The sequence below is a fragment of the Helianthus annuus genome, chromosome 4 (genome assembly GCF_002127325.2).
Source record: "Helianthus annuus cultivar XRQ/B chromosome 4, HanXRQr2.0-SUNRISE, whole genome shotgun sequence".
Classification (NCBI taxonomy): Eukaryota; Viridiplantae; Streptophyta; class Magnoliopsida; order Asterales; family Asteraceae; genus Helianthus; species Helianthus annuus.
The window spans coordinates 14,870,250-14,896,989 of NC_035436.2; the positions used below are offsets into that span (position 1 = coordinate 14,870,250).

The following is a 26,740-nucleotide window of genomic DNA, read 5'->3' on the forward strand; positions in this document are numbered from 1 at the left end:
TAAATAGTACATCTAAGTTCATTTTTTTAAAAACATATCTTAACGCTTATCAGGGGCGGACCTGTAGTGTAAACGGGCGTAGCCCGGGCTACGGCTCAAGTTTTTACGAGTAGTGTAAAAAATTTTTTTTTTTTCGATTTTTATATACAGGACACCCCTGAACAAGTACGAGGACACCTCTAAAAAATTTTGGGATACCCCTGAGTTGAAGGTCTAGTTCCGCCACTGACGCTTATATGTGTTAATCGTTTAAATTGTATTTATTTAACCAGTGTAATAAATGTGTTTATTCAATCCTTGCAATACACGGGCTTTTAAAAAATGTAACTATTTTATTACTTAGGGTGGGGGTATGGTTCAATCACTCTAGGGTGTTTGAGTGATTCTCTACCCAATAATATTATGTCATGTCAACTCCCCATTTGACCATTTCACTCCCCCATTTTGCACTCAATCACTAGGTATGGTTCAATCACTCTAGGGTGTGTTTGAGTTATATATATATATATATTTTTTTCTATAAATTATAAACTATGCATAAATAAATAAAACATATTTAGACTAAATAAAAGTACTTTTAATTGAAAAAAAAACACATTACTTAAAACTAAAAAATTAAACCATAATAAACCTAATATTTAGAAATTGCATGACCAATTATATTTTTTTGCGATATCTCGTTTCCTCGCCAGAATAAATGGCAACATTTCGGGTGAAGCATGGTCGTGTGGCTTAGTAAATGTCTCCAAATCCCGATCATACAAAAGTTGTTTCACCGCCTCGTAGCAGGAGGTTTGAACCGGTGCACTCGGACCTCTAAAATCACCTTGTCTCATTTGCGAAACCTTTTTTCTTGAATCCGATCCTCGGCTAGCGGAACCTTTTTTCTTGGGTTCACTTTTGTTTTGTTTATCCATGGTGTTTGTGGGTGTAGAAAGAGAGATGTTTTGAAAGAGTTGTGTGTTTTAAAATGATTAAAAATTGTGGGTTATATAAAAATAGAGGGCAACAGATCAAAGAGGGAACCGTCAAAAATGGCAACGGTCAAAAAAATATATGCAACGGTCGAAAAATGGCTCACCTTTCTCATCAATAACTTCGGTGACTATTCACCGAAAAAAACAATCCATATTCACCGAATGGGGGTCACCGATTTAGGGGGTATGGTTCACCGATCGGTGAATGGCAACCCTGAACCATTCACCGAAGCCATACCGTACACCCTTAGTATATAAACTTACATTTATTCAACTCGTATGATACATCAGGCTCTAAGATATTGTGTGTGTATATATATATATATATTAGAAAAATATAACTTACAAAAAGGTGCTAAAATAGAATACTTATATATAACTTCTTAATAAATCATATATCCGTAGTCATCTTCAATGTAAATAAAACAAACTTATCATATAATCTTCAAGTTAATATTTTTTTAATCACGTAAATAAAACAAACTTATCAAAATAACATATGATCTTTAACTTAATAACTGATCATAATTATTTGAATTTGATAAATAAAGTAGGGATAAATAAGAAAAAAATATATTTTAGGCTGAAAAATCTTATAGAGATTTTCTCATAAAGTATTGTGTCCCTACCTAAGATGCTTTATTATGGAGATATTATGGGCAACACCAACAAAGAAACATCTAAGATGCTTTATTATGGAGATATTATGGGCAACACCAACAAAGAAACATAATTCTGACTGGTGGCGCTACATTGAGGATGCTTTAGTAAAGCTTCAAAATCTGGAGATATAGATATTAGAGTTAATTATTGTTTTCGTCTATATGGTTTGTTAAAAATCACTATTTCAGTCCATTAGTTTAAAACTTACGATTTCAGTCCCTGTGATTTCACTTTCATAACCATTTCAGTCTTTGTGGTTTCACTTTCGTAACCATTTCAATTCATTATTCTGTTAAGTACAGGGACTGAAATGGTTACGAGATGGACTGAAATGGTTACGAAAGTGAAACACAAGGACTAAAATCGCAATTTTTAAACTAATGGACTGAAATAGTGATTTTTGACAAACCACATAGACGAATAGACGAATAGACGAAAAGAGTAATTAACTCTAGATATTATATGGAGATATTATGGGCAACACCAACAAAGAAACATAATTCTGACTGGTGGTACTACATTGAAGATGCTTTAGCAAAGCTCCAAAATCTAGAAGACTCGTCATTGACTAGAATCTGAGGGTTTCCTTGTTCCACCTGCACCATGCAAAAAAAAAACCATAGTTTATTTAATGCCAAAAAAAACATATGTTTATTTAATAAGACACTAGATTTACCACCCGCCGCAATGCGCCGGAGGATTCAATAGTTATATATCATGTTAGATGAAAGGCAAATGTTTCTCACATGACTACGAGCCTATGTGTAAAACCGAGAAAAAAAATAACTAAGTCGATCTCTGACTCGCACGTTGCGACAGACCTATCAAACGGGGAAAAATAAATGTGTTGTGACAGACATGTCAAACAGGAAAAAATAGACGAAAAAACGTTGATCCTCACACGCACGTTGCGGCGTGTTAAGTCGGAAATTAAAAACGACACGTTAAACGGAGAACTTATGAAAGATGAAAAGTATATAAGAGACTAAAGTTGAAAGTAAAAAAATGTTGAGATTAAATTGCACAAGATGAAAAGCTTTGGATTGAAAGTAAAAAAAATTAAAGATGTTAAATTGCAAAAGATGAAAACTTTTGAAATAGAAGTGAAAAATCAAATTAATCAAAGGGGTTAAAATACCAAAGATCAAAACTTTAGACTTAAATTGCCAAAGATTAGAACTTTAGAGTTAAAAAAGAAATCAATTAAACAAAAGAGATAAATAGATTTAGTTAAATTGATGTTTAATATTATTATTATTTAAATAATAATAAGGGTGAGAAATTACCAGAGAATGACACGTGTCCAAAAAAGATTTTTGTTTATTAGTATAGAAAGATATAAGAAAAATTCAATAATAGTACTTTTTTTTTGGGTTTAGGTTTATTCTAAAAGGATTCGTGTCAAACCAATAATAAACAAAAATGAAATAGTTGTTTTATTTTTCTTTTTCTTCGGGTTAAATGACTTGTGTTTATTTCAACCCGAAAATATATGTGTCATGTTTGAATTTGACTGTATTAAATATTTACATTACTTATGAACCATTAATAATGTGACCACCGCATCCTTAATATCAGAGATGGGAATTTCGATCAGTTTGGTTATGGGTTATGACTTATAACCGGTCATTTCATGTCTTTTCTGTTCATACGAAGAGAAAAGGTAAAATGAAAACTATTATTTTTTTTAATAAAATGGGTCAAACAGATCAATAGTTGTCAAAAACGCATATTATTGCATAAGACATATTTTATCATTTTAACCCAAAAATTTGACAGTTATTGAAATTATATAATTTAGCTTCATATCCAACTCGCTAATAATTTCCAAAAAAGAAACTTAGAGAAGTAAGTGTTTTGGGTCGACCCGACCCGTATAAGAAAACATGTTTTAACACGTTACCCAACACACACATTACTCCACCTTTATTTATAAACAGATAAAAACGAGCAAGGCACGTTAACAAACTCACCAATACTCCTTGATCAAGAATGAGAACATTGTCCATATGTAAAATTGTGGAGATACGATGAGCAATTGTGATAACTGTCAAGCCTCTGCATTCGCTAGATATTGCGTCTTTAAGTTTTGAAGCGGTTTGAGTGTCTATATTTGCGGTACATTCATCCAAACATAACACCTACACCATTTTAAACTTTTAGAGACTTGGAATATCATACAGAAGCAAAAGACTACGAGGTGACAATTTTGACCCGTTTTACCTCTATTAGGTCAAATGGACAAAATGCCAAAATCAAGCAAATTAGCTAAAAAGGAAGTTGGGTCAAATATGTTTAGGGCTGCAAACGAACCGTTCGTTTGTTAAGGAAATTTGTGTGTTCACGAAATGTTCATGAACATTTACCGAACAAGATTTTTTGTTCGTATTTGTTCATTAAGGAAAGGAACGTGTTTGTGTTCGTTTGTTAAGTTTAGGTAATGAATGCAAACGAACGTATGAACATAAATGAGCACAAACGAACGTTCATGAACATAAACAAACACAACACAATGAAACATATATCAAATTTTGCATGAAATCGGTATCTTTAATCACAAATATTATGTAGATCCAGCCATAGAACACTAACCTAATATTTATAGAAAAACTCAAATAAAATACAATACACTAATAATTATTGAATATTTCATTAGTCAGAATTTGAAGTAGTTATATAAAAAGAAATATAAAAAATAAAACCCCCAATGAACTATCGAACCCAAACGAACATAAACGAACACGTTACTGAACGTTCACGAACATAAACGAACGAGCGCGACCTCTGTTCATGTTCATTCACTTAATTAAAAGAACGGAATTTTCTAGTTCATGTTCGTTCATTTAATAAACGAACGAACACAACCGAATTTCTAGCCGAACGGTTCACGAACTGTTATTCAGTTCATTTGCAGCCCTAAATATGTTACACAATTTAAAAATAACCCAAAGTGTATCTAATGCATATAACCTCCTGAATCATGTTAGCATTATAAACTTAATATATTATGTTTATGTATTATATTCGAATTATGTGTATTATGTATACTTAATGTAGGTGACAAATATGTAATATGTGAACGGTTATGTGGCAAGGGTTGGCACCGTTTTAAACGGTTGGTTTCCCTCCAAATTAAACCGCCACCAACCGACACTATATAGGTAGATGACCGGCAGTTATGTCCGGTACTAAGAGACAATATCGTTTGATCTTGTTCTCCAATAACATTTCTAATATTTCTTTGTTAATCATGAATTCCAAACTATCAAATGAATCCGCTGCAAGTATACCTTCAAATCCAACAAATCGCTTGATGCAAAAACTATGATACCATACTATTAGTTATATATAATACATTTATTTCTTATATATATATATACACACATACACCTCTCAGAAACTAAATTTATCATATTTACCAGTTCCATAGTAAGAAAACAATGTTGTTATTGTGAAGATTGTCCCATCTTCATTTATTTCATGAAAAAAAATATAAGTAACCGGTTTTATTATATTTACTCTTGAATGAGCAAAAATGATATTATGTGTTTTGAAAAGGTAACTAGGACTATGAAAATCTGAACCTATGATACAATGTAACAACATTTCAGACAAAAAGTTGTCGGTCAACAATGTTGACCTGTTACCGTACCCTCCCATTTTGCCACCTCTATGATACAAAAAAAAGTCATTCTAACCTTAGTAGACTTAAGAAAGGTGCGTGCAAGGCAAAGGAGTTGTCGCTGCCCAACCGAAAATGAAGTTCCGGACTCTTTTATTTGCATATCTAGTCCCCCTGCAGCCCGGACCTCCTCCTCAATATGACATTTCTCTAGAGCTTTCCAGATTTTTAAGTCTTCGTATAAGTTAAAGGGGTCTAGGTTGTCCCTTGAGTTAATATGCAAGAAAACATAGATATTTGTTATTTCCAAATGATGATATTGAATATAGAGGTAATTTTGACCCATTTACTTTTGTATGGGTCGAATAAAAAAAAAAGTTAGATGATAACTGGTCAAATGGGCTGGGTCAAACAGGTTGAATGTATTTTGATGTGTACAACATCCTAAATCATTCTTATACGAACATTTAGATTGCCTTCATTCTTGTAATCATAGTAACTCATGTTTATTTATAAAAGAGTAAAATCCCATTTTCGTCCCTGAGGTTTGTTCAGTTTTGCGGTTTTCGTCTAGGGCTGGCATAACAGGTAACCCGATCTGTTAAAACACGAACACGATAAGACACGAACCATGATAACTTCGTATCGTGTTATCGTGTTCGTGTCAGAATTGCCAGCCCTACTTTCGTCCAAAGGTTTGTTTTTCTGCATCTGGATCCAAAAGCCAAAAGCAAAAGGTTTACAATCTTGCTATTTTCATCCGGCTCGTTAACTCCATCCATTTTTCTCCGTTAAGTCAGGGGTATTTCCGTCTTTTTTGCTAACTTAAAGGGCCATTCGGTCTTTTTTCATTGTATGTAAAAAGACCGAATACCCCTGAAAAAGACTCAATTGCCCTTTAAGTTAACAAAAAAGACAGAAATACCCCTGAATTAACGGAGAAAAATGGATGGAGTTAACGAGCCGGATGAAAATGGCAAGATTTCAAACCTTATGGATCCAGATGCGGAAAAACAAACCTTTGGACGAAAGTTGCAAAGCTGGCCAAACCTCCTGGACAAAAGTGACATTTTACTCTTTATAAAAAGATTTTAAAATGGAGAAAAAGTTGTTTGCTAGTCAACCCAACCTAACGTGTCCGGTTTTAAGTTATATTAAAACATGACTTGTTTAACAAGAACCTCTTTTGACCCGTTACCCAACTGCCTGACTGGCTAATCTTGCTACATCTACTTGAGTACTACTTGAATGTGTGTGATTCTACCTTAAAGTTCCTTTGAAAAGAAATGGAGTCTGAGGGACAACCGAAAAACGCGACCTAAGATCTCTCAGAGAAATGTCTGCTATGTTTACGCCATCGACTATAATATGTCCTGCACATATCGGGTTGAGGCGGAATAACGCGTTCAAGATGCTTGATTTGCCAGCACCTGTCCTTCCAACAATTCCTACCTGCTCAGAAACCACATTAATCTCAGGATTACGAGTGCCAATTTGTTATGGTACAAATAGTAGAAGGACCAAATTGTAATATTGTAATAATGTAGGGGTGGATTTAGGCTGTTCTAATCTCAAAAGGGCCAAATAAAAAATCTTGTTAAACAGGTTCAGGCCAGTTTTAGGTTGAACCCACGAACCCGTTCAGCTAAACGGGTCAGGTATGTGTCAACCCTACGGGTTGATCCGTTTAAGCCATTTACAGATATTTTTATATTTTTTCCAACATGTGTTTCGTGTTATAAATTAAATTGGTTGGGTGTTTCGTGTTATAAACAATTGTTTATATATCTTGCTGTAAAGTTTTAATTCAAATTCTAAATATTAATATGCAATAAAAAATGAAAAAAAAAATCGGGTTAAACGGGTCGTGTTAGGTTCAACCCACAAATATTTGTGTCGTGTTCGGTTTCGTATATCTAACACGATTTGTGGTTCGGGTTGGACCCGCCAATCCGCGAATACAACCCATTTAGCACCCCTTATTTTTTTTGAATGGCAAGGAACGACATGCCAACCACCGTGACACTGGGCGCTGTGGCCAACGTCGACTACTCGAGCGCCGCCAGCCAGGGGCGGACCTAGTGTGGTCCGAGGCGTAGCCCGGGCTACGGCTCAACTTTTAACTGGTAGTGTAAAAATAAAAAATTTCGATTTTTATACTAAGGACACCCCTCAACAACTACTAGGACACCCCTCAACAAAATTTTTACAAACTGATATTAAGCCCAAATAATTCTGATTATATTGGCCCAAATAACCAAATGATAGCCCAATATTAGTTAGCCCAAATAACCAAAATAATAACCCAATAGTGTTATGGTGTGGCAGATTGAATGCAGGGAAGGGATATCAAAGGTCGATTGTCGAAGTCACGAACAGTTTGTCATCGACTCATCGCACTCGGAGAATTGATGTCGAACGTCACACGATTACATTACACGAATAGTTTATCGGGTAGTTAAGCTAGCTTTGCTTTTACCGGTTGCAACCGCAACCGTTGAAAGATGTTTTTCGAAATTGAAGCTTGTGAAGACGGATTTACGCAATCGAATCGGCCCGGAATTCTTGAACAATGCTATGGTTTGTGCGGTCGAAAAGGATTTTTTACGTGAAGTAAAAGACAGCGATGTGATGGAAAGATTTCAAGCTATGAAAAAAAGAAGAGGACAAATCTATTAGGTAGAGTTTGGTATGAAGGAATGGAAGGTGGAATGGAATGGATCATTCTAATGGAATGAAAAGAAACATGTTTGGTTATCATGTGGTAATGGAATGGAGCATTCCAAAGGAATGTAACTCCTTCCAAATATAATAATTTTCATTCCTTAGGATGTAGGTGTTTTTTTTCCATTCCTTCAAGGAATGGAAAGAAATATGTTATTATTATTATTATTATTATTACATTTATATTTATATTTATATTTATATTTATATTTATATTTATATTTATATTTATATTTATATTTATATTTATATTTATATTTATATTTATATTTATATTTATTAATATTCATACTAATATTAATATATATAAAAAATCTATTATTAATTTTTTGTCATACCAAATTGGCCTTCTCGTTAACAGAAAAAATGGATGAAGTTAACCAAGTGGACTAAAATGACAACTGTGAAAACCTTTTTGGACCCACGGGTTAAAAATGAAACCTTTGGACTAAACTGGCAAAATGGCCCAAACCACAGGGACTAAAAAGGCATTTAACTCTTATTATTATTATACAGTTGTGTTTTGTTACTTCATCTTTTTTTGTTTATCAAATTGTACAAAGTAATGATTCATTCTATTCACATATGAGTAACCAAACATCACAATGGATTGGAATGATCCATTTCATTCCGTTGTCCATTCCATTACCTCGTCCATTCCATTCTCTCATCTATTCCATTACCCCATACCAAACAGACCCTTAGGTATTTGTTTTACCCTTTAGGGAATATTTCACAGAATAGTAACCAAGTTTTAAAAGTGTTCTAATTAGGTCACTGATGTCGTTTTTATCCCAATTAGATAACTTAACATTCAAATCGATCCATGTCCTCTTCCACGTGTCAAGAAAAAAATGAAGCATAAGATGTTAGGGTCGAATTATTTTAATATATGAAATTATATTTATTAAAAATAAAAACCATTTAATTACATTAAAAATTAAAAAAACAAGTTACAATCCACGTCATCACTCGACGTTAGCATCAAATAAAAGAGAAAAAAGAAACAAATATCCACATCACCACGGTTACCTATGAAATTGATGAAAAAACCCTTAATTTTAATGAAGAATGAATGTTGAGTGACCTGATTGGAACACTTTTAAAACTTGAGTGACTTAATTGGAACACTTTTAAAACTTGGTTACTATTCTATAAAGTTACCCCCCCTTTATGTATTGTTTTTTGTTAATATTGTATGATTATACGGTAATTTTTTTTTGGGATACCCCTGAGTTAATGTTCTAGTTCCGCCCCTTGGCTCTCCCAGATGTGCGGAAACCAGACCTCCACCCGCCCGAAGGCACGACAGTGGAATAATCGGTAAAACCTCGTCTCCGATCCAAGACGAACCGGCGCCACCCGTGTTCGCCCTTCACCTGGATGCCGCAGAAAATAATGGGGAGAGTGGGAGTCGAACCTGGGTCACAAGGAACACCAAGTCTTTCCCCAACCACTCCACCACTACCTCATTGGCATTTAGCACCCCTTATTAAAACGACAAATATGTTACTAGATTCACAAACCTGTGTTCCACCAGCTATTGTAAAACTAAGCTTATTAAAACGACAAATATGTTACTAGATTCAGAAACCTGTGTTCCACCAGCTATTGTAAAACTAAGATCACGAACTGCAGGAGGCAATGACGGCATATATCTGAGTGTTACATTATGGAATTCAATCTGTCCATCAAACGGCCAATTTGCATCCAACATGTTGTGTCCTTGAAGTTCTTCTTGAGGGATATCCATGTACTACAACGAAAACAATTAAATGTTTAAAAAAACTTATGATAGTAAATATTAACAAGCAAAAGTAGTTCTCTTCAGACCTGAAGAGCCCTCTCAACTGAGACTAGCTCCTTCTCAGTCTCGGTGAAACTTGTTAAAAAGCTTCCTAACAATGATACAACTGGAGCTGCATAGGAAAGTGCTAAACCTACCTGTTTACACAGTTTGTGATGTTAAAATCATGTTATTTATGGAAAAATTAAGAAAGTTGTCACGTTGGATTTAAAAACTATGACTAAAATAACTTTTAGAGGTGGCAAGATGGGTTGGTCGGGCAACTTGGGTCATGGGTCAAAACGGGTTTGGGTTGACACAAGTCATTTTGGTATGGGGCAAAGCAAGCGGTAGGGTGGTAATCGAGCCGAGCCAGGTTTGGCTCGAGCTTGAACTTAAATGAGCCAGCTCGGATCAAACCGTTTATTTAATCGAGCTTAAAAATTGAGCTCGGGCTCCAATCGTAAAATGTTGAGCCAGCTCGAGCCAAATCATGCTGGTTCATTAATTTAAAAAAACTTCAGATTTTTTAAACATCTTTACAAATATTGATAGCATAAAAAATAAAAGTAAATAAAAATAATACATATATCTATATGTACCATTTTTATTTTTCTAATATTTTAAAGATCAAAAGGCATATTAAAAGTATTATACATATAATTTTTGTTTATTTTCCCGTTTAAATATGTTATTGATTAATTAAACTTAAAATGTTAACACTCCAATCTCTCCCACATCTTTTTTTATGTTAATACATTTAAAATTAAGATTGATTAACCTATATAACATAAGATAATTCGAGCCGGCTTGTGAGCTCACGAGCTGAGCCAGGCCTAGCTCAATCTCGGCTTGTTTATTAATCGAGCTGAGCCGAGCTGGCTCGTTTACGACCGAGCAATTTTCAAGCTTTCTCCGAGCGAGCTGCGAGTTTTTTGAACACTCCTAGCAAGCAGGTCGCGTTGGCCCATGAACATTCTTTATCCATTTCTATTTTTTTATAAATAGTTAATATGTTAACTATGGTTACAAAAAGATATTATTACAATAATAATATAGAACTTAGAAAAAAAAAAAGATTAAGGAGGTCGTCAAGAATAGACTATGGGCAAATTTCCACCCGTTTGACCCATTCCCCCTTCAACTAAAATTTTTATCTGACCCATTGGAGATATATATAACTCAAACAACGCATCTATATAAACGGTCCTAAATTTCCCTTCTATAGTATTTTGTTAAATGGTGTGAACTCAGAAAATTGAGGACTTACCAGCCCTGGGGTACCTAGATTGACTGGAAGATGCCCGTTAGCTCCAATAACCGCCATCACCGCAACATAAGATACAACAAAAGCTGCTAAGAACTGAGGCCATACACAATAAGATATAAGCTTACAGCATTTTCTTAAAATGCAACATTGAATACAAGTTTTAGAGGAATACTTGTAGGCGTAAGGACAGCCACAGGCTTGCTATAGTCTCGGAATAAGAAGTTTTCTGATACATTGTGACGTGTTCGATGAACCTCGACAAGAAAAGGTCCTGTATACGGATAAAGAACATTACTTAGTAACATGATTTTCTTTTACTGGAAACGATCATAGGAACTATTGCTTGTCACACAAAAGGTTTCAAAAAATTTGATTCAAGGGAACCAAATTAAAAACAAAATTATTATGGTCCGTAAAATGTAACGCTGTAACTAATGCGTCGTTAACTTTTGACCATGTAGACTTTTTGTTAACGTCGCGCCTGAAAATAGATTTTCTTAGGTAATTACCTTAGATCGAAAATTTCGAAACTTTGATAGTTTTTGCTAGCCTAAAATAAGTTGGTTACCTAATTTCCTGGCCTGATAAAACTTTGTATAAAACCAAATTGAGTAAAATGCCATTTTCGTCCCTGAGGATTGGCCACTTTTGCGACTTTCGTCCAAAGGTTTGTTTTTCCGCATCAGATCCAAAAGGTTTGAAATGTTGCTATTTTAATCCGACCCGTTAACTCCCATTTTTCTCGTTAAATGAGGGGCATTTCTGTTTTTTTAGACATTTTTTGTTAAAATAAAAAACACTATAAGAAATAAAGATCCACATGTGTTGACTTTCCCCCCACCCAAACCCTTTAATCATCACAAAAAAATAACTAAAAAGAGGAAAATACCCCTGACTTAACGTTAAAAAATGGATCGAGTTAACGAGTCGGATGAAAATGCCAAGAGTCAAACCTTTTGGATCCAGTCATCCAGATGCTGAAAAACAAACCTTTGGACGAAAGTCGCAAAAAGAGCCAAACCTCAGGGATGAAAATGTCATTTTACTCAACCACATTCAAAGGCAACAGTTTGTCAGTTTCACCTCGGATTTAAAAGCGCGGATAGTTGATGATCCATCAAGTGTCTCCGAGAATGATGCATATATGGGTGATCGCGATACGCTGTCCAGCCTTCTCAATTCACGTGATGTTGACCTGTAGTAAAACTGCATAATCCTATATTTAGCAGTGTTACCATTGCATCACTGAATAATCGTATATTTAGCAGTGTTACTATTTGAGAAAAACCCTCCTTTACCTGGGTTGGGACCGGAAAAATAAACTAAAAGGTTTGTTGTTGGCAAAGTAATTTTTTTTTTTTTGTATTTTTATATATTTTTTTGTATGTGTAAAGATAAGTTCAGCCCAGCCCAAATATATATATATATATATATATATATATATATATATATATATATATATATATTTTAAAGTTGGAGGCCTAAAGCCCAAGCCTCAAATTACTTGGGCCGGCCTGCATTAGTTGTTGCTCTTCTTTTCATTTTTAGTTTGGACTGGTCAGTATTAGGGGTGCTAAACGGCTCGTGTTCGCGGGTTGGCGGGTTCAACCCGACCGCAACCTGAAAATTTTAGACAAACCGAACAAAAAAATCATGTCATACATATGAACCCGAACCATGGGCGTAGCTTTGTGGGGGCGGGAGGGGGCGGCCGACCCCCCGAACTTTTCGCTCGTTAGTGGAGAGTATGTAGTTTTCGTATAGAATTTTTTGGGTATATACGTTTTTGACCCCCCGATTTTACAGAATTTTTTGGTATATACGTTTTCGACCCCCGGTCGGAAATCTCAAGCTTCGCCACTGACCCGAACACGACCCAAATATTCACGGGTTGACCCGAACACGACCCGTTCAACCCAATATTTTTTTTTCCGCAAACTAGTATATTAAAATTAAAATTTACTACATAAAAACACAAATATATATAGTACAATTACATTTAAATTATAAAATCTTACGTCAATTTCTCTTTTTAAGTCAAAATTATGGCATAAAATACACACTCAATTTAATTTAAGACATAAAAATATATTGTAAAAAAATATAATATGATATAAATGGGTTAAACGGGTCAACCAGCCACCCTGACTGGGTTGACACGCCCAAAATCAACCCATTCATAACTAATGGGTCAACTTTTTTATTTTGTTTTATCTATTTAAGTATTTGTATGAGAAATATGTTGACAGGAGTTACTCTTCATGTAACTGGTACCTGCACTTTGCTGTAGACATACCAAAACGGCAGAATGAGAAGCAAGAACATGACCTACACACAAAAATGAATAATGACCAAAGTTAATAGCAATTAATATAAAAAGGTATTAATGTACATAGAACAATGACTCTATTTCATTAAACAATTACCTGCACAAAGGACAAAATTATAGCAATCCCTAAGAGACCAACAAAATTGGCAAGAAGAATATTGAGGATGAATGGCAGAGAATCATCAATTGTGTAGAGATCTGAAGACAACCTAAAAAAACAATTAACATGTACAATAAAAAAAAAAGTGATATTGATCTTATTAAAGGAATTTCAGTAGAAGTGGCAATGTAGATTTGTGAACGGGTCAATTTGGTTTACGTTTTATATACAACGAGTCAAATAGGAAAACAAGCCACACAGTTAAGTAAACACGTCTGAAGTCAAAAGTCAGCTTCAGTTATAATAAGTTAAATAAAAAAGAATTAAATATATAAAAAAAAATTGGCTAAAAAAAGAAGAAATTACGTTATTATAATTCAAGGGCCGTATGTTAACTCTATTTTAGTTCAAGGATACAAACATAAATTGGTTTAAGGAAAATAATTATTAAATTCAGGAGCCGTATGATATCTCTATCAAAGTTCAGGGGTAGAAACGTAAATTGATAAAGGAAAAAAAACTTGATTAAAGTGTCAGGGGTGCAAGTGCAAATGTACAAGTTAAATTAAAAGAAAAAAAATTAAAAAAAGTTACTGTAGCATGGATTTCACATAGCACCATTTGACGGATGCTACATTAAGCACAACTGCACAAGTTGTTTTTTTAATAATATTTATAATAACATATTCTGTAATCATAGTTAAGAACAAATATGCACGGAATTTAAAAAAAAGACAGGATAAAAAAGTGTGTCGGGTCAACTCCACCTGAGTCCCCTGACCTGGCCCGTTTCAACCCGTAAAAAAATGACACATTTCCCCCTCTAGAACAGCTTGTGTTACCTGTTAAGTATTCTTCCACTTGGGGTCTGGTCAAAGAAGGAAACTGGTGCATCAACGAGCTTTTTCAATAGGCTATTGTGCACATGAATTGCTGCGCGTAAGCCTCCGTATGCAAATGAGAAAGCTCTAACTAGAGTAAGAAAGGAGTTTGCTGTACAAAAGATACAGAGTATAACCTGCAGTGTCAGTTAAAAGTTGGTTAATCTTCTTTTGCAAGTCAGGCAATTGTTCATCTGCAGCCTCATATGGAATAAATAATAATATTATACAGTTTGAAAACTTGAAAAATACTAAAAGATTATGTTCAGTTGTTGGTCCCTGTGGTTTGCACTTTGTAACGCGTTTAATCCCCAACTAACAAATCTAAAGGCTTCAGCATGTCCAAGTTAGGGACTAAATGCGTTTAAAAGGGCAAACTACAAGGACCAGCCATGTACTTTTGGCAAAAGTAGGGGACTAAATGCGTTACAAAGTACAAACCACAGGGACCATCGTGTACTTTTGGAAAGCTAGGGATCAAATCCAAAATTTTGGCCAACCACAGGGACCATCCATGTACTTTAATCTTGAATAAAAGAAGTATTTCAGGTCAGCACGACCCGTCATGTTTTAACCCATTACCCAACCCACCCATTTTTCAGTCTCTAGATTAATTGGAGCATAAGATTCCACTGAAGTTATACGAAAAGAAGTTTATTACAAAGAACTTTTTCTTCCTAGTCATTTTGACTCAACCCTTTCACTAAATCTGCTTATATTGTTTGAGAAGTTAACGCCAATATTAACAACCAATATAATTACCAAATAAAAGGATGTTGGATGGGCTTCTAACGCAGCTGTATCAACCCAGTAAGATAGCCACAGATCATTTCCATTCCGAGAAGCTTGCATTAGAAGTGCTGATAGGCATGTTATGGCTGTTATATACCAACCAGAAAACGCAGCATAATTCCTGCATGATATGATAAAGTAGTGTCCAGTTGGATATTGAAATAAAACAAGCAAGAAATCGAATGTTGGTTAATAGAGGTGGTAGTTTGTCCCAACTACGTATATATAGATCAATAAGCGTTTTTGTCTTGTCTCTAACAAGTCAGTCGCATAATTGTTAATAGCGAATAGCTAACGATAGAAACAAGCTACCTATATGCTACGTAGCGATAGCGATGAAATTATTTTATATTTAGCGATACACTAAAAGAAAATTTTAGAAATATTTTATATGTATATTATATACAATTCACTGTTTTTATATGTATATTTTACAAAAAACTAAAATCCTGCTATTTTATATGTATATTATATCGCTATTTATATTAAAAAAAAAACTAAAATCCCGCTATTTCCCCCCTATGGAGGCGATAAAATCAGACGACACATTAACGCTTCGGTATTCGCTATAACGCCGCTATAGCGCTATTAACAACTACGGTCAGTTGGGTTAGGTTTCCATTAGTTTTGTAATAATAACTAACACAAAGAAATACAAAAAGCTTTAGTGAGTCAACCCAACCTGACCCAGCAGTTTCGAGCCATACTAGATAATCAAGCGTTACAACCCGAACCATTTTGACATGGTACCCAATCCGTATTGTCACCTCAACTTGTTTTCTCAAAACGATTATTTCCGGAACATGGACTCACATGTACACAGTTGTTTCAACTCTGCCTTCTTTCCTCTCTTCAACCCTGATGATGTCATCAGTGGGGTTCACAATATTTATAATTTCGCTGTCTGTCACGTCACCCTCTAGGACTCTCGTACAAGTATCTCCAGTTTCTACTTGTGGTTTAGTCTCAGAAGAGGTATTAAGTTTTTCAGATCTGACGTATGACGCGTATGGTGAATTGGAACAGCTGGCTGGACTTCCCACCCATTTCACTTGTCCTTTGTCCATTATAACAACCATATCTGCAGCAAATATTGCCTGTAAAGTGAAAAAGGTTGTTAGTAGTGGTGGTAAAATGGGCTGTCGGCTCGGTAACATGTTAAATGAGTTCTAGTCAAAACAGGTAACCTTTTGGTTTGGGTTAAAATGGGCCGTGTTGACCAAGAACGATTTTTGTCCAAATTTGTTATAAATAATAAGTGTCTCAAATATGATAACAAAGTTGTATTATTTCAATCATAATCGAATATTTTGATCAATTTCCTTTGTAACTTTTTATTTCACCTGTTTATGCCTATAAAAGATTAAAAAAATAAAACCCGAGTTGACGTGTTCATAAGTAACTGAGGTTGAAATTGTATTATATTGATCATAATCAACATTACTTTTAGGAGGTTGTATGCATTATAAATACACTTTGGACGACTTTTACCTGTAAGATTTATGACGTTAAAGAAAAAAACCCTCGAATCGATCCATTCATTGAGCCGGAATCATCAACTCTAGTAAGGACATACAGTCATTACCTGAATATTATGCGTGCAAAGAATGCGTGTTTTTCGGTCCATAAGAGGGCCAAGGATAGCATTTGATAAAATCCAAGAAGCCACTTGTGCATCAACCGCACTAAGGACATCGTCCAGCATGATTACGTCAGATCCATGGTATACAGCCCTGATCATTTTATCATAAACATAAGAAATAACCTTTTTGCTTATAATCATCAAATGCTATTTGAAAACAGAACTAATTAGATGATGACACCTGGCAAGGGCTAAACGAGCTCTTTGACCGCCTGACAGGTTTACCCCTTTCTCTCCGATATAAGCCATATCACCTCCGACAGTAAGTGAAATATCTGTGTCTAGAGCACATGCCTCTAGAACAGCAGAGTATCTGTAAAAAGAGTATACTTTTATATGTTAGTATCAACTACAGGCTTGTTGAGACTACTGCCACTGCCACATCAGCAGTTCCAGTTAGTTTTCAGTTTATATACAGTTAGAAGCAGTTAGTTCCGAGAGAACAGTACCTTATTGGATCATAGTCCTTTCCAAATATGACGTTATCCCGGATGGTACCGGAGAGAATCCAGGGAATCTACATCTCCAAATAAAGGAGAGTTTAAATTTGAAAATTATGATTGAAGAAAAGCTTGAAAATTAAATATTTAGCTAAATTTGTTTTTTTTTTTTTAACCTGTGGGACATAGGCAACAGATCCTCTTGAATATATAGATCCCTTGATAAGCTTCATTTCTCCTAGGATAGAATTCAACAAGGATGATTTACCTGAACCTACCTGCAAACATGCATGTCTTTATGTTGAATTCAACATGTATTTAATAAGTGACATACTGAATCATTGATTTCATTTAATCTAGATCAAATCTATTTTTAGTTTGTATATCTTGTTTGTATACTTAACTAAATCTAAATATATATTAAATAACTATGTTTTTTTTTTCTAATAAAGAGTTAATTACTGTTTTCGTCCCTGTGGTTTGTCAAAAATCACTATTTCAGTCCATTAGTTTAAAAATTGCGATTCCAGTCCCTGTGGTTTCACTTTCGTAACCATTTCAGTCCACCTCGTAACCATTTCAGTCCCTATACTTAACATAATAATGGATTGAAATGGTTACGAAAGTGAAACCACAGGGACTGAAATGGTTACTAAAGTGAAACCTCAAGGACTGAAATCGCAATTTTTAAAGTAATGGACTAAAATAGTGATTTTTGACAAACCACAGGGACGAAAACAGTAATTAACTCTCTAATAATATATTCCTTATATACGAATTGAAACCTCTTTCAGATAGGACATAAACATGCACATTATATAAAGAAAATATGACTAAAAGCAAATAGGAGGGGGGGGGGGGGGGGTGTTTCAATCAGTTCAAGTGAAAACGAGCTGAAACTAGCCCATGACATAATCACGTGTTTATAACCTTCTATATTGTTGTATTCGACAAACTAATTACCTGAAATAATAGACAAAATAAATGTTAGTGGGTCGAGCTGGCACCGATCCATTTGAACCGATCCTTAAAAATTTACCCATCTGATACAAACCCGGTTTGACCCGATAGGGCCCGTTGTCTACCTATAGTTAGGAATGTTAAGTAAAGGTTTGACCTCTCCAATAACTGCAACGAGAGAACCCTTTGGAATGGCAAGATTGACATGATCCAGAATCAGCTCCTTGACTTCCTGGTCAACTGACCATGCACAACAAGCATCTTTCATCACAATATCCATTTCATCAGCTGTAAAATTAGAAAGTTCTTTGGAGCAAGATGATGATTCATGTTCAACACATGAGAGAAACTTGCTCAACCGCCTTGTAGATATGACCGCCTGTAGATAAATTTTGACAAAAAAAAAAAAATTAAATATAGTTCTGTTAATTGAAATCTCAAATTGTTAAGGGTGTGTAAACAACTCACATCGATCAACCCATTGATGACCCATGGGAATGAGTTTAACGGGGAAATCAAATTGTTAAATAGAGCAAGACAAGTAAATACCTGCAAAAATAGAGGGTAAAAAAGCTACGCTTAGCGGACAGTGGGGTCGGTAACGGGTCAAAACTGGTAATTTTATACGGGTGAGTTGGGTTGAATTGAAACACATTTATCCGATATTTTTGACTCGTTTATGAATACTTAGTGTGTTAGATATGATACACTTTTTTTTTGTTGTGTAACAATTTAGCTTTTATAATAATGATTTAGGAGGTTTTGCGCATTAAAGTACCACTTTGGGCGACTTCAGTGGCGGATCTAGAAAACTTTCATAGGGGTAACGTCTTAAAAGAAAGGGGTAACGAAATCGAAAAAACGTTAAAAAAATGTCAAATTTTTCCAAAATTTACACTACCGCCGGATCGCCAAGGGGTAGCGGAGGCTACCCCTTCTTATATGGTACATCCGCCCCTGGGCGACTTTCATCTCATCTTACATGTTCAGGCCATTTGATATGTAAACTTTTAATTTATTTTTCTCTTATATCCGCTTGACCCTCGAGATTTAAAATATAACCCAGAATCAACCCATTAAAAAGTGAATGGGTCAAAAATACCACCTGTAAGTAATGTAAATAAGAAAACCACAAGTAACTCTATGCATTAAAACAGTGTTTATTATACCGTTGCTGCATCTAGTTGATTTCCCATAATCACATAGAGTCCAAATGTGAATAAAGAAAAAAGAGTTGGCGTTGTTGCCCAAAAGAATACACACCATGCATCCAAGTACTTTCTTGTCTACAACAAAATAAATAAATAAATAAATAAATAAAAAATCAGACAGTAAGAATAACTGTATTAAGATGTCAGTCATTAAGGATGGCAACATGACCGGGCCGGGCCAGTTGGATAATTTTCCAAAACTGACTTGACTAAAAACGAGTATTTTTAGGATTTGGTTGACCTGTAACACTTTTCGTAGAAGAGGATTGACTTTTTGTACAAAGTAGCGTAGCAAAATGATTACAAAACTTATCTTATTTTAAAAAAAAATAGTATAAACTTTGAGTAAAATGATTTAGGGTGCAACTTTTGATTCGCTTGATCCTTAGATAAAACATAACCCAAATTGACCCGTTCATAAATAAGTGGTTCAAAAATGTCATCTATATCAATTATATAGTTTTGGAGAGAGAATTTGTTACTGATAAGTATTTGACTTCTAGGGATCTTGTCTTCATTAACCAACTCGTAAAAAGAAGCTCCCAACCATACATTTTCAAGGTGCGAATATATGTCAATAGTTCTCCGGTCCTTCTAACCCTGCAAAATTGTTGAAGTTCATAATTTGTACTTACAATTGAACATATAACTCCATCACTGCACTTCTAGATACAATTTTCTCAAGAAAATACTCTTTGTAAAAGAAAAGCAAGTTGGTTTTTTTAAAAAGTGTAAAATGCTATTTTCGTCCCTGGGGTTTGGCTACTTTTGCGACTTTCGTCTAAAGGTTTGTTTTTCTGCATCTGGATCCAAAAGGTTTAAAATCTTTCCATTTTCATCTGATACCTTAACTCCATCCATTTTTTAACGTTAAGTCAGGGGTATTTTGTCTTTTTATACATTTTTTTTTGTATAATAAAAGGGTTTAGGTGGGGAAAAAGTCAACAGAGGTGGATCTTTATTTCTTATAGTGTTTGTTATTTTAATAAAAATTTGTCTAAAAAGATGGAAATACCCCTCATTTAACGGGGAAAAATGGATGGAGTTAACGAGTCGGATGAAAATGGCAAGATTTCAAACCTTTTGGATCCAGATGCGGAAAAACAAACATTTGGACGAAAGTCGCAAAAGTGGCCAAACCTCGGGGGACGAAAATGGCATTTTACTCTTTTAAAAACTATGAATACTTTAGCAAAGTGGCACACACCTTTCATCTTTTTGCTCCATCATGTTTTTGGTGGCACTGGCAATCATTTCAGCAATCCATTTATTTACTGTACATGTTATCGTTATATGATTAGAGCTTTATCAGAAACAATAACGCGTTACAAAGATATCATACATGATACATCAAAGAAGTATGAAATTTGAACATTCTACCTGGTATCAACAAAATAGTTATCGTGATTCCAGCAACAAAAGCAAACTGAACTTGTGTATAGAGCAAATACAGGGCAATTCCAATTTGTAACGGCAAGCTGAAAGGTTAAAATTGCTTAAGATGGTCAAGTCAGTACAAATAATAACATTTCTTAAATTGTTACTTTATTATATACTTGAAATGTGAAAAAAAAATAATAATAAAGACCTCCACATATCATGAAAACTGTTGCACATATTTACAGTTCGGTCCGCGTCCACTGACATGAATGTTTGGATTTCTCCCTCGGAAAATTGTGTTTTATATGCCAGGCTAACATGGAGACACTGAAATAGACAATGGGCAACTTTACGGAATATATACATGCATACATATATACATGTGTCTCTCTCTCTATAACCGAAAACCAAGAAACAGACGAGAAGAATTTACCTTTCGATATATAATGGTCATAAGACCAGAACGTAGCTTCAACTTTAATTTGGAAAGCCGGAATGTATATTGAGTATCAAGAAAAGATCTACACCATCAGAAAATAACTCGTATTAAAATAGTAAGAAGTACATATACAATACAATATCATCAAGATTACATTCACCTGTTTTAATGATGTAATACCACAATAAAAGCATAAGACTTACTTCAAAATGGAAGTCAAGCCAAGAGAAACGGCGAGAAGATAACCATCAAAATTCCCAGTTCCTGTTTATTATAACAAATGGTTACTAATGTGAACTCGAGGCAGTTCACATGGTATGTGTTAGAAGCAAAATGAAAGTGCAATTTCCATTTTTGAAAGTGTTAATGAGAACTAGAATTCTTGAATTTAACATTACTCGCATATCTAATTTAAATATGTTAGATAGCAGAAGCAAGACGCATAATCATCAGTGTGTTCAAACCTGTGGGCCCAGATCCTACTGTAACATATAATGTGTTTAGTACAAGAGCAGGCCTGTAGGTCTGTACAGATAAATGATGAATGTAAAAAGAATAAAACATTATAATATCAATGTCATGAGTCTTATTAAAAGATGAACTATACATTATCATTCTACAAAGAGTAAATTACGTTTTTGGCCCCTATGGTTATATCACTTTTACTATATTAGTCCAAAATAAGAATTTTTAACATATCTGCCCCCATGGTCTCTACAACTAACCATTTTGGCCCCTGAGTCTAACCATTTTGGCCCCTATAGTCTCTATAACTAACCATTTTGGCCCCCATGATCTCTAGACTTAGGGGCTAAAATGGTTAGTTATAGAGACCATGGGGGCAGATATGTTAAAAATTCTTATTTTGGGCTAATATAGTAAAAGTGATATAACCATAGGGGCCAAAAACGTAATTTACTCTTCTACAAAAGAAAAAGACAACAAAAAATAACCTTCTTGAAGATACTTAATCAGCATATTAAGAAGCAAAGGTCCAGCAAAACCAAGACAGTCATTTAGTACCTGAATTTATGAAGTATGAGATATGGAAGAAATATAAAATTTGAATGTAGTTAGGAGATTGTTTCTAATAGTACCTTTAACATGCCTAAACACATATATGGCCATCCATATGCATAACAGATTGTCCAAAACAAAGAAGGATGCGAGCCATTACGCCTTGTTTGATCTTCCCAACAGTTAAGCAACGAATCATGACAGAACGAAGGATCCATGTCTATTGGTAATTGAAGCAAATCGTCAAAGTCAAGCTGCTTCTTCGCACCATGTTCCATGACCGGATTTATAGTTTTGAATGTCATTAGATTCCAAAAACTAGCAAGAACTCCCTTTAGTAAACAAGGAAAACGACACGTAAGTTATCCTATTACAAAATAGAGAATAATGAGGTATTGACCGTATTGTTACATTGATACTAGTAAACCCTGCTGTAGAACATTACATCTTAAAAAAGGATTAAGAAGTACAATAATACGTACGGGATTTGATCGAAAATGATCATTGGTGCCCATTTCACAGGAAATCAGTGACTCTTCCATTGAACTACAGGGTTGTTAGATAAAAAGTTAAAAATAAAAGATCATAAATATGACAGAAGTAAGAACCAAGTTTTAGTTTAGGAATTAGACTATTTTCTATATAATTTCCGGATAATTAACTTTTAAAATTGTGCTAAAAGAAGTATGATACTAATTTTTATGCAAGTTCCGGATAATTAACTCTACAAAACTTATGGATTAGGTTACCTGTTCCTGTGAGATGCCTGCTTCATTCGGACAACGTTAATCAGGATACAAAACAGCACATCTACTAAAACTATTAAGCTCTCATTAACACAGCTAAAAACCTGCAGCAAAATAAATCGTAATTTAACTGATGTCTTTGTAAAGAAATAAGATTTGACGGTAAGATTCTTGTTTGGTCGGTTTTTGACAATTACAATCCAAATAGATAAAATGGAAGCAAATGAAGAAAGTTGAGGCTATGCCAAACACTATGAATTTAAAGGAGAAAAAGACTTCAAGTTAATAATACAAGGGGTAGCCTCCGCTACCGCTTGGTCGGAAAATTTTTGACGTTTTTAGTGTAAATTTTGGAAAAATTTGACGTTTTTTCGATTTCGTTACCGCCTATTTATAAAACGTTACCGCTTGGTCAGAATCCTAGATCCGCCACTGAATGTAGCTGCATATATGAAGACAAAAGTAAATACCTTCACAGAAGAAAAGGTTTTTTGCAAAATCGGGATCCCTAAGAACAGTTTCGTGATCCACCAATAACACAATACCAAATTCGATAAGACAAATAACCAGCAATCAAACCGTGAGACAAGAAGTATGGTCGCCTGCAGTATGCACCAAAAAAAGTTAAAATCAGAAAATTCGACATCTATATTAGAAATTAAGTTTATTAACGGAAGCCTTACCCAAACTAAGAGTTGAGAGCATCTAAGGAGCCACTCGTGATATAAAGCTGGACGACCCCTTCTTGTGTTACTTAAAAGCATAGTTATATCGAAGCATGCTATGCATGCCCCAATTACAGGTAAAAGAAGCAAGAAGACCTTCTCATATAGGTATATCTGCAGTGAAAAATGACATGAGTGCATCATAATGCATCTTCTGATTTATTTGAAAAGCAATAAGCACTTGTTACCTTTCTACGTCCTCTAGTAGTTCTTTCGGTTATGACAAGCGCTACAACTATGATAACCGTTATTATACTTGCTCCAAAACCAAGAACAGTGAATCTTGTTAAGAAAGTACAATCAATATAGTATAGTAAGATAACACCTTGTGTGCGTTTTTTTATTATGTTGATCGTTTATATAACATAAATTTCCATAAGATAAAGGATATATGTCATTTACGCATCTTGAAACTCCATTTCCATCCCATATCTGATCCAAGGAACAGAGTTAGAATAACTTTAGAAATATCACTAAAAGGGAAAATATGCTTCAAACAATGCTCAATTATCAAGTGATTTTGTTTATGATCCATAAAAACATAATAATTGAAATAATAACAGAAGTTCTACAATTTCATTTCCATATAGTTATTCTATCAAATGGGAGGAAAATGAGAGTTCTAGTCATCTAATCTAAGTAACATGATATAACAAAACATTTTATAAAAATATTAGCATGAGTTTCACCATCAAACATACACACACAAAAGCAACTCTAATAAGATTCTATTACATTATCGTATCCTGTCAACAATTATAACCAAAAATTTTCTTCTCCACTGCGTTGCAATACACAACTCCAAATCGACAATCTAAATATCTGATGAAATTGTACAAAATCCTCGATAAACATATACAATTAAGCTGTTATGAATTTAAAATCAAAAAGTTACTAAACTATATTAGGGGCTGTTTGGCAACTTCTGAATGGGTAAGTGCTGAATGAGTAAGAGTTCTAAGCCATTAAGTGCTGAACCAGTAAGAGGTCTGAACCATTAAAAGCCACTATAATGCTTAACCATTCAGAGACAAATGTCTAACCAATTCAAATAAGAGGTCTTAACCATTCAGACTTAGGGGCTGTTTGGCAACATCTGAATCGTTAAGTACTGAACCAGTAAGAGGTCTGAACCATTAAGTGCTGAACCTGTAAGAGGTCTGAACCATTAAGAGACTGTATAATGCTTAACCGTTCAGAGGCAAATGTCTGACCAATTCAGATTAGAGGTCTTAACCATTCAGGCTCTGTATAAATCTTAACCATTCAGAGGCAAATGTCTGAACCATTCAGACATCTGCTCGTGAAACAAACAACCTGAACCATTAAGTGCTGAACCAGTAAGAGGTCTGAACCATGAAGAGCCTCATTAAGAGGTAAACAAACAGCCCCTTAGTATAATGCTTAGCCATTTAGAGACAAATATCTGAACCATTTAGACATCTGCTTGCGAAACAAACAGTACGAACCATCAAGTGTTGAATCAGTAAAAGATCTGAACCATTAAGAGCTTAAACAAACAACACCTTAGACAAACAGATTACAATGGAAGCTCCTTTTCGGAACAAAGAGCGTCATGGTTTTGAAAATCAATCTAAACTGAATATGAACTTACTTTGAGTAAACAAATTACTGATAATTAACTTACTGATAAAATCAAAAAGTTACAAAACTATATTAGACAAACAGATTATAATCGAAGCTCCTTTTCAGAACAAACAATAAAATCAGTCTATACATACTGAATATGAACTTACTTTGAGTAAACAAATTACTGATAACTTAACTTCTGAACATGATCAAAATACTGCAACTTCATAGATGAATTATTATTATGTTTATAAACAAGTTTTAATTTCGATTAACTCGCTAATAGACGCTACAAGCGATAAATACTTAAAATTAAACGTAAGGAGTGATACTAATTGCTTACGTAAGGAGAATTAGGGCAGATTAGCTTGAGGAAATCCATGGCGTCTTCGCTGTGGCTCCGTCGTGACGGTGACGGCGGCAGAGACGTCGGAAAGGACGATTGTAGGTGCAGTTACCGGTGGTGGTGCTGCCGCTTTTCAGTTTTCAGTATTTGAGTTCACGTTTCATGCACCTTTGTGCACTCACGCTTTTTCCGTAAGGTGGCGTCAATCGTCATTGCATTACACGTGGATTACAGTGGCTTATGTTTTTAAAACCTTGTGTATTATAAGAGTTTTATTCCCGGTTATGGTATCCGCATATAATGTATATATGTAGACGTTCGAGGGGTAAAAGTAAAATGCACGAATTTTAACGTTATTTTACTTGTTTCATAAAAATAACGTTAAAAGAGAGGATGGTTAATCATGCATCATGTGGTGTCGTTGATAGCCGAAAGATAAAAGGGTACATGCACTAATCGGCCTTTGTCCCGATTGTTGTGTGTTATACTGTTATATGCCTTGTGTCCAAGGCTTGATGCAAAACTACTATCAAGCCGGGGGTCTCATTGGAAGCAGTCTCTCTATTCCTACGGGGTAAAGGTAAGGTTGTCTACATCTTACCCTCCTTAGACATAATCTTAGCTTTGCTATTGATGAGACTAAGTATGATGATGATGATGATGATGTATTATACGAGTTAATAAAAAAAAGAATTTGTTAACATATACAGTTATCAAAATAGGTCTTTAAAAATAAACGTTGATGTAAAAGTTACAAATTTTATTAAGCTAATTTTTAAAATATTTTTTAATTGGATATTTATTTGATTTATGTAACTGATTAATGTTAATTCAATTAGAGTGTACTCGGTCATTTAGATGACTTTTTAACTTAGTCAAGTTAACTTAAATTGCAATTATAAATGTATAAAGAGTTAAAAGCCAAAGTCGTCTATGAGGTTTAATCATTTTTATTTGTTCAATTTAAAATGATTTTTTGTGCATTTGAGTCCTTCAGTTTTGTGTTTTATTGTCATTTTCATCCTTAAGTTTAGCAATTTATTGCGACTTTCGCTAATCAAAATTTGGCCCTCAGGAATGAAAATGACAAGATTTCAAAT

The 26,740-nt window shown here is 34.5% G+C and overlaps 1 protein-coding gene across 1 annotated transcript; it reads right to left on the minus strand.

The window, feature by feature from the left end:
- Positions 1–2,077: 2,077 nt before the first annotated feature.
- LOC110935840 (ABC transporter C family member 13) lies at positions 2,078–25,871 on the minus strand. Its single transcript, XM_022178192.2, has 36 exons — positions 25,638–25,871; positions 24,096–24,136; positions 23,893–23,980; positions 23,663–23,818; positions 23,450–23,581; positions 22,983–23,083; positions 22,716–22,779; positions 22,314–22,565; positions 22,170–22,239; positions 21,420–21,480; positions 21,211–21,298; positions 20,986–21,104; positions 20,778–20,875; positions 20,605–20,671; positions 19,880–19,997; positions 19,356–19,472; positions 18,655–18,735; positions 18,344–18,565; positions 17,403–17,504; positions 17,236–17,303; positions 16,968–17,099; positions 16,730–16,877; positions 15,958–16,241; positions 15,115–15,265; positions 14,314–14,489; positions 13,469–13,580; positions 13,317–13,370; positions 12,126–12,248; positions 11,215–11,313; positions 11,043–11,135; positions 9,820–9,930; positions 9,581–9,742; positions 6,527–6,714; positions 5,339–5,528; positions 3,614–3,781; positions 2,078–2,236 (listed from the first exon to the last, which is right to left on the minus strand). The coding sequence occupies exons 1-36, from the start codon at positions 25,674–25,676 to the stop codon at positions 2,156–2,158; spliced, it is 4,356 nt and encodes a 1,451-aa protein (XP_022033884.1). The 5' UTR covers positions 25,677–25,871; the 3' UTR covers positions 2,078–2,155.
- Positions 25,872–26,740: the final 869 nt, after the last annotated feature.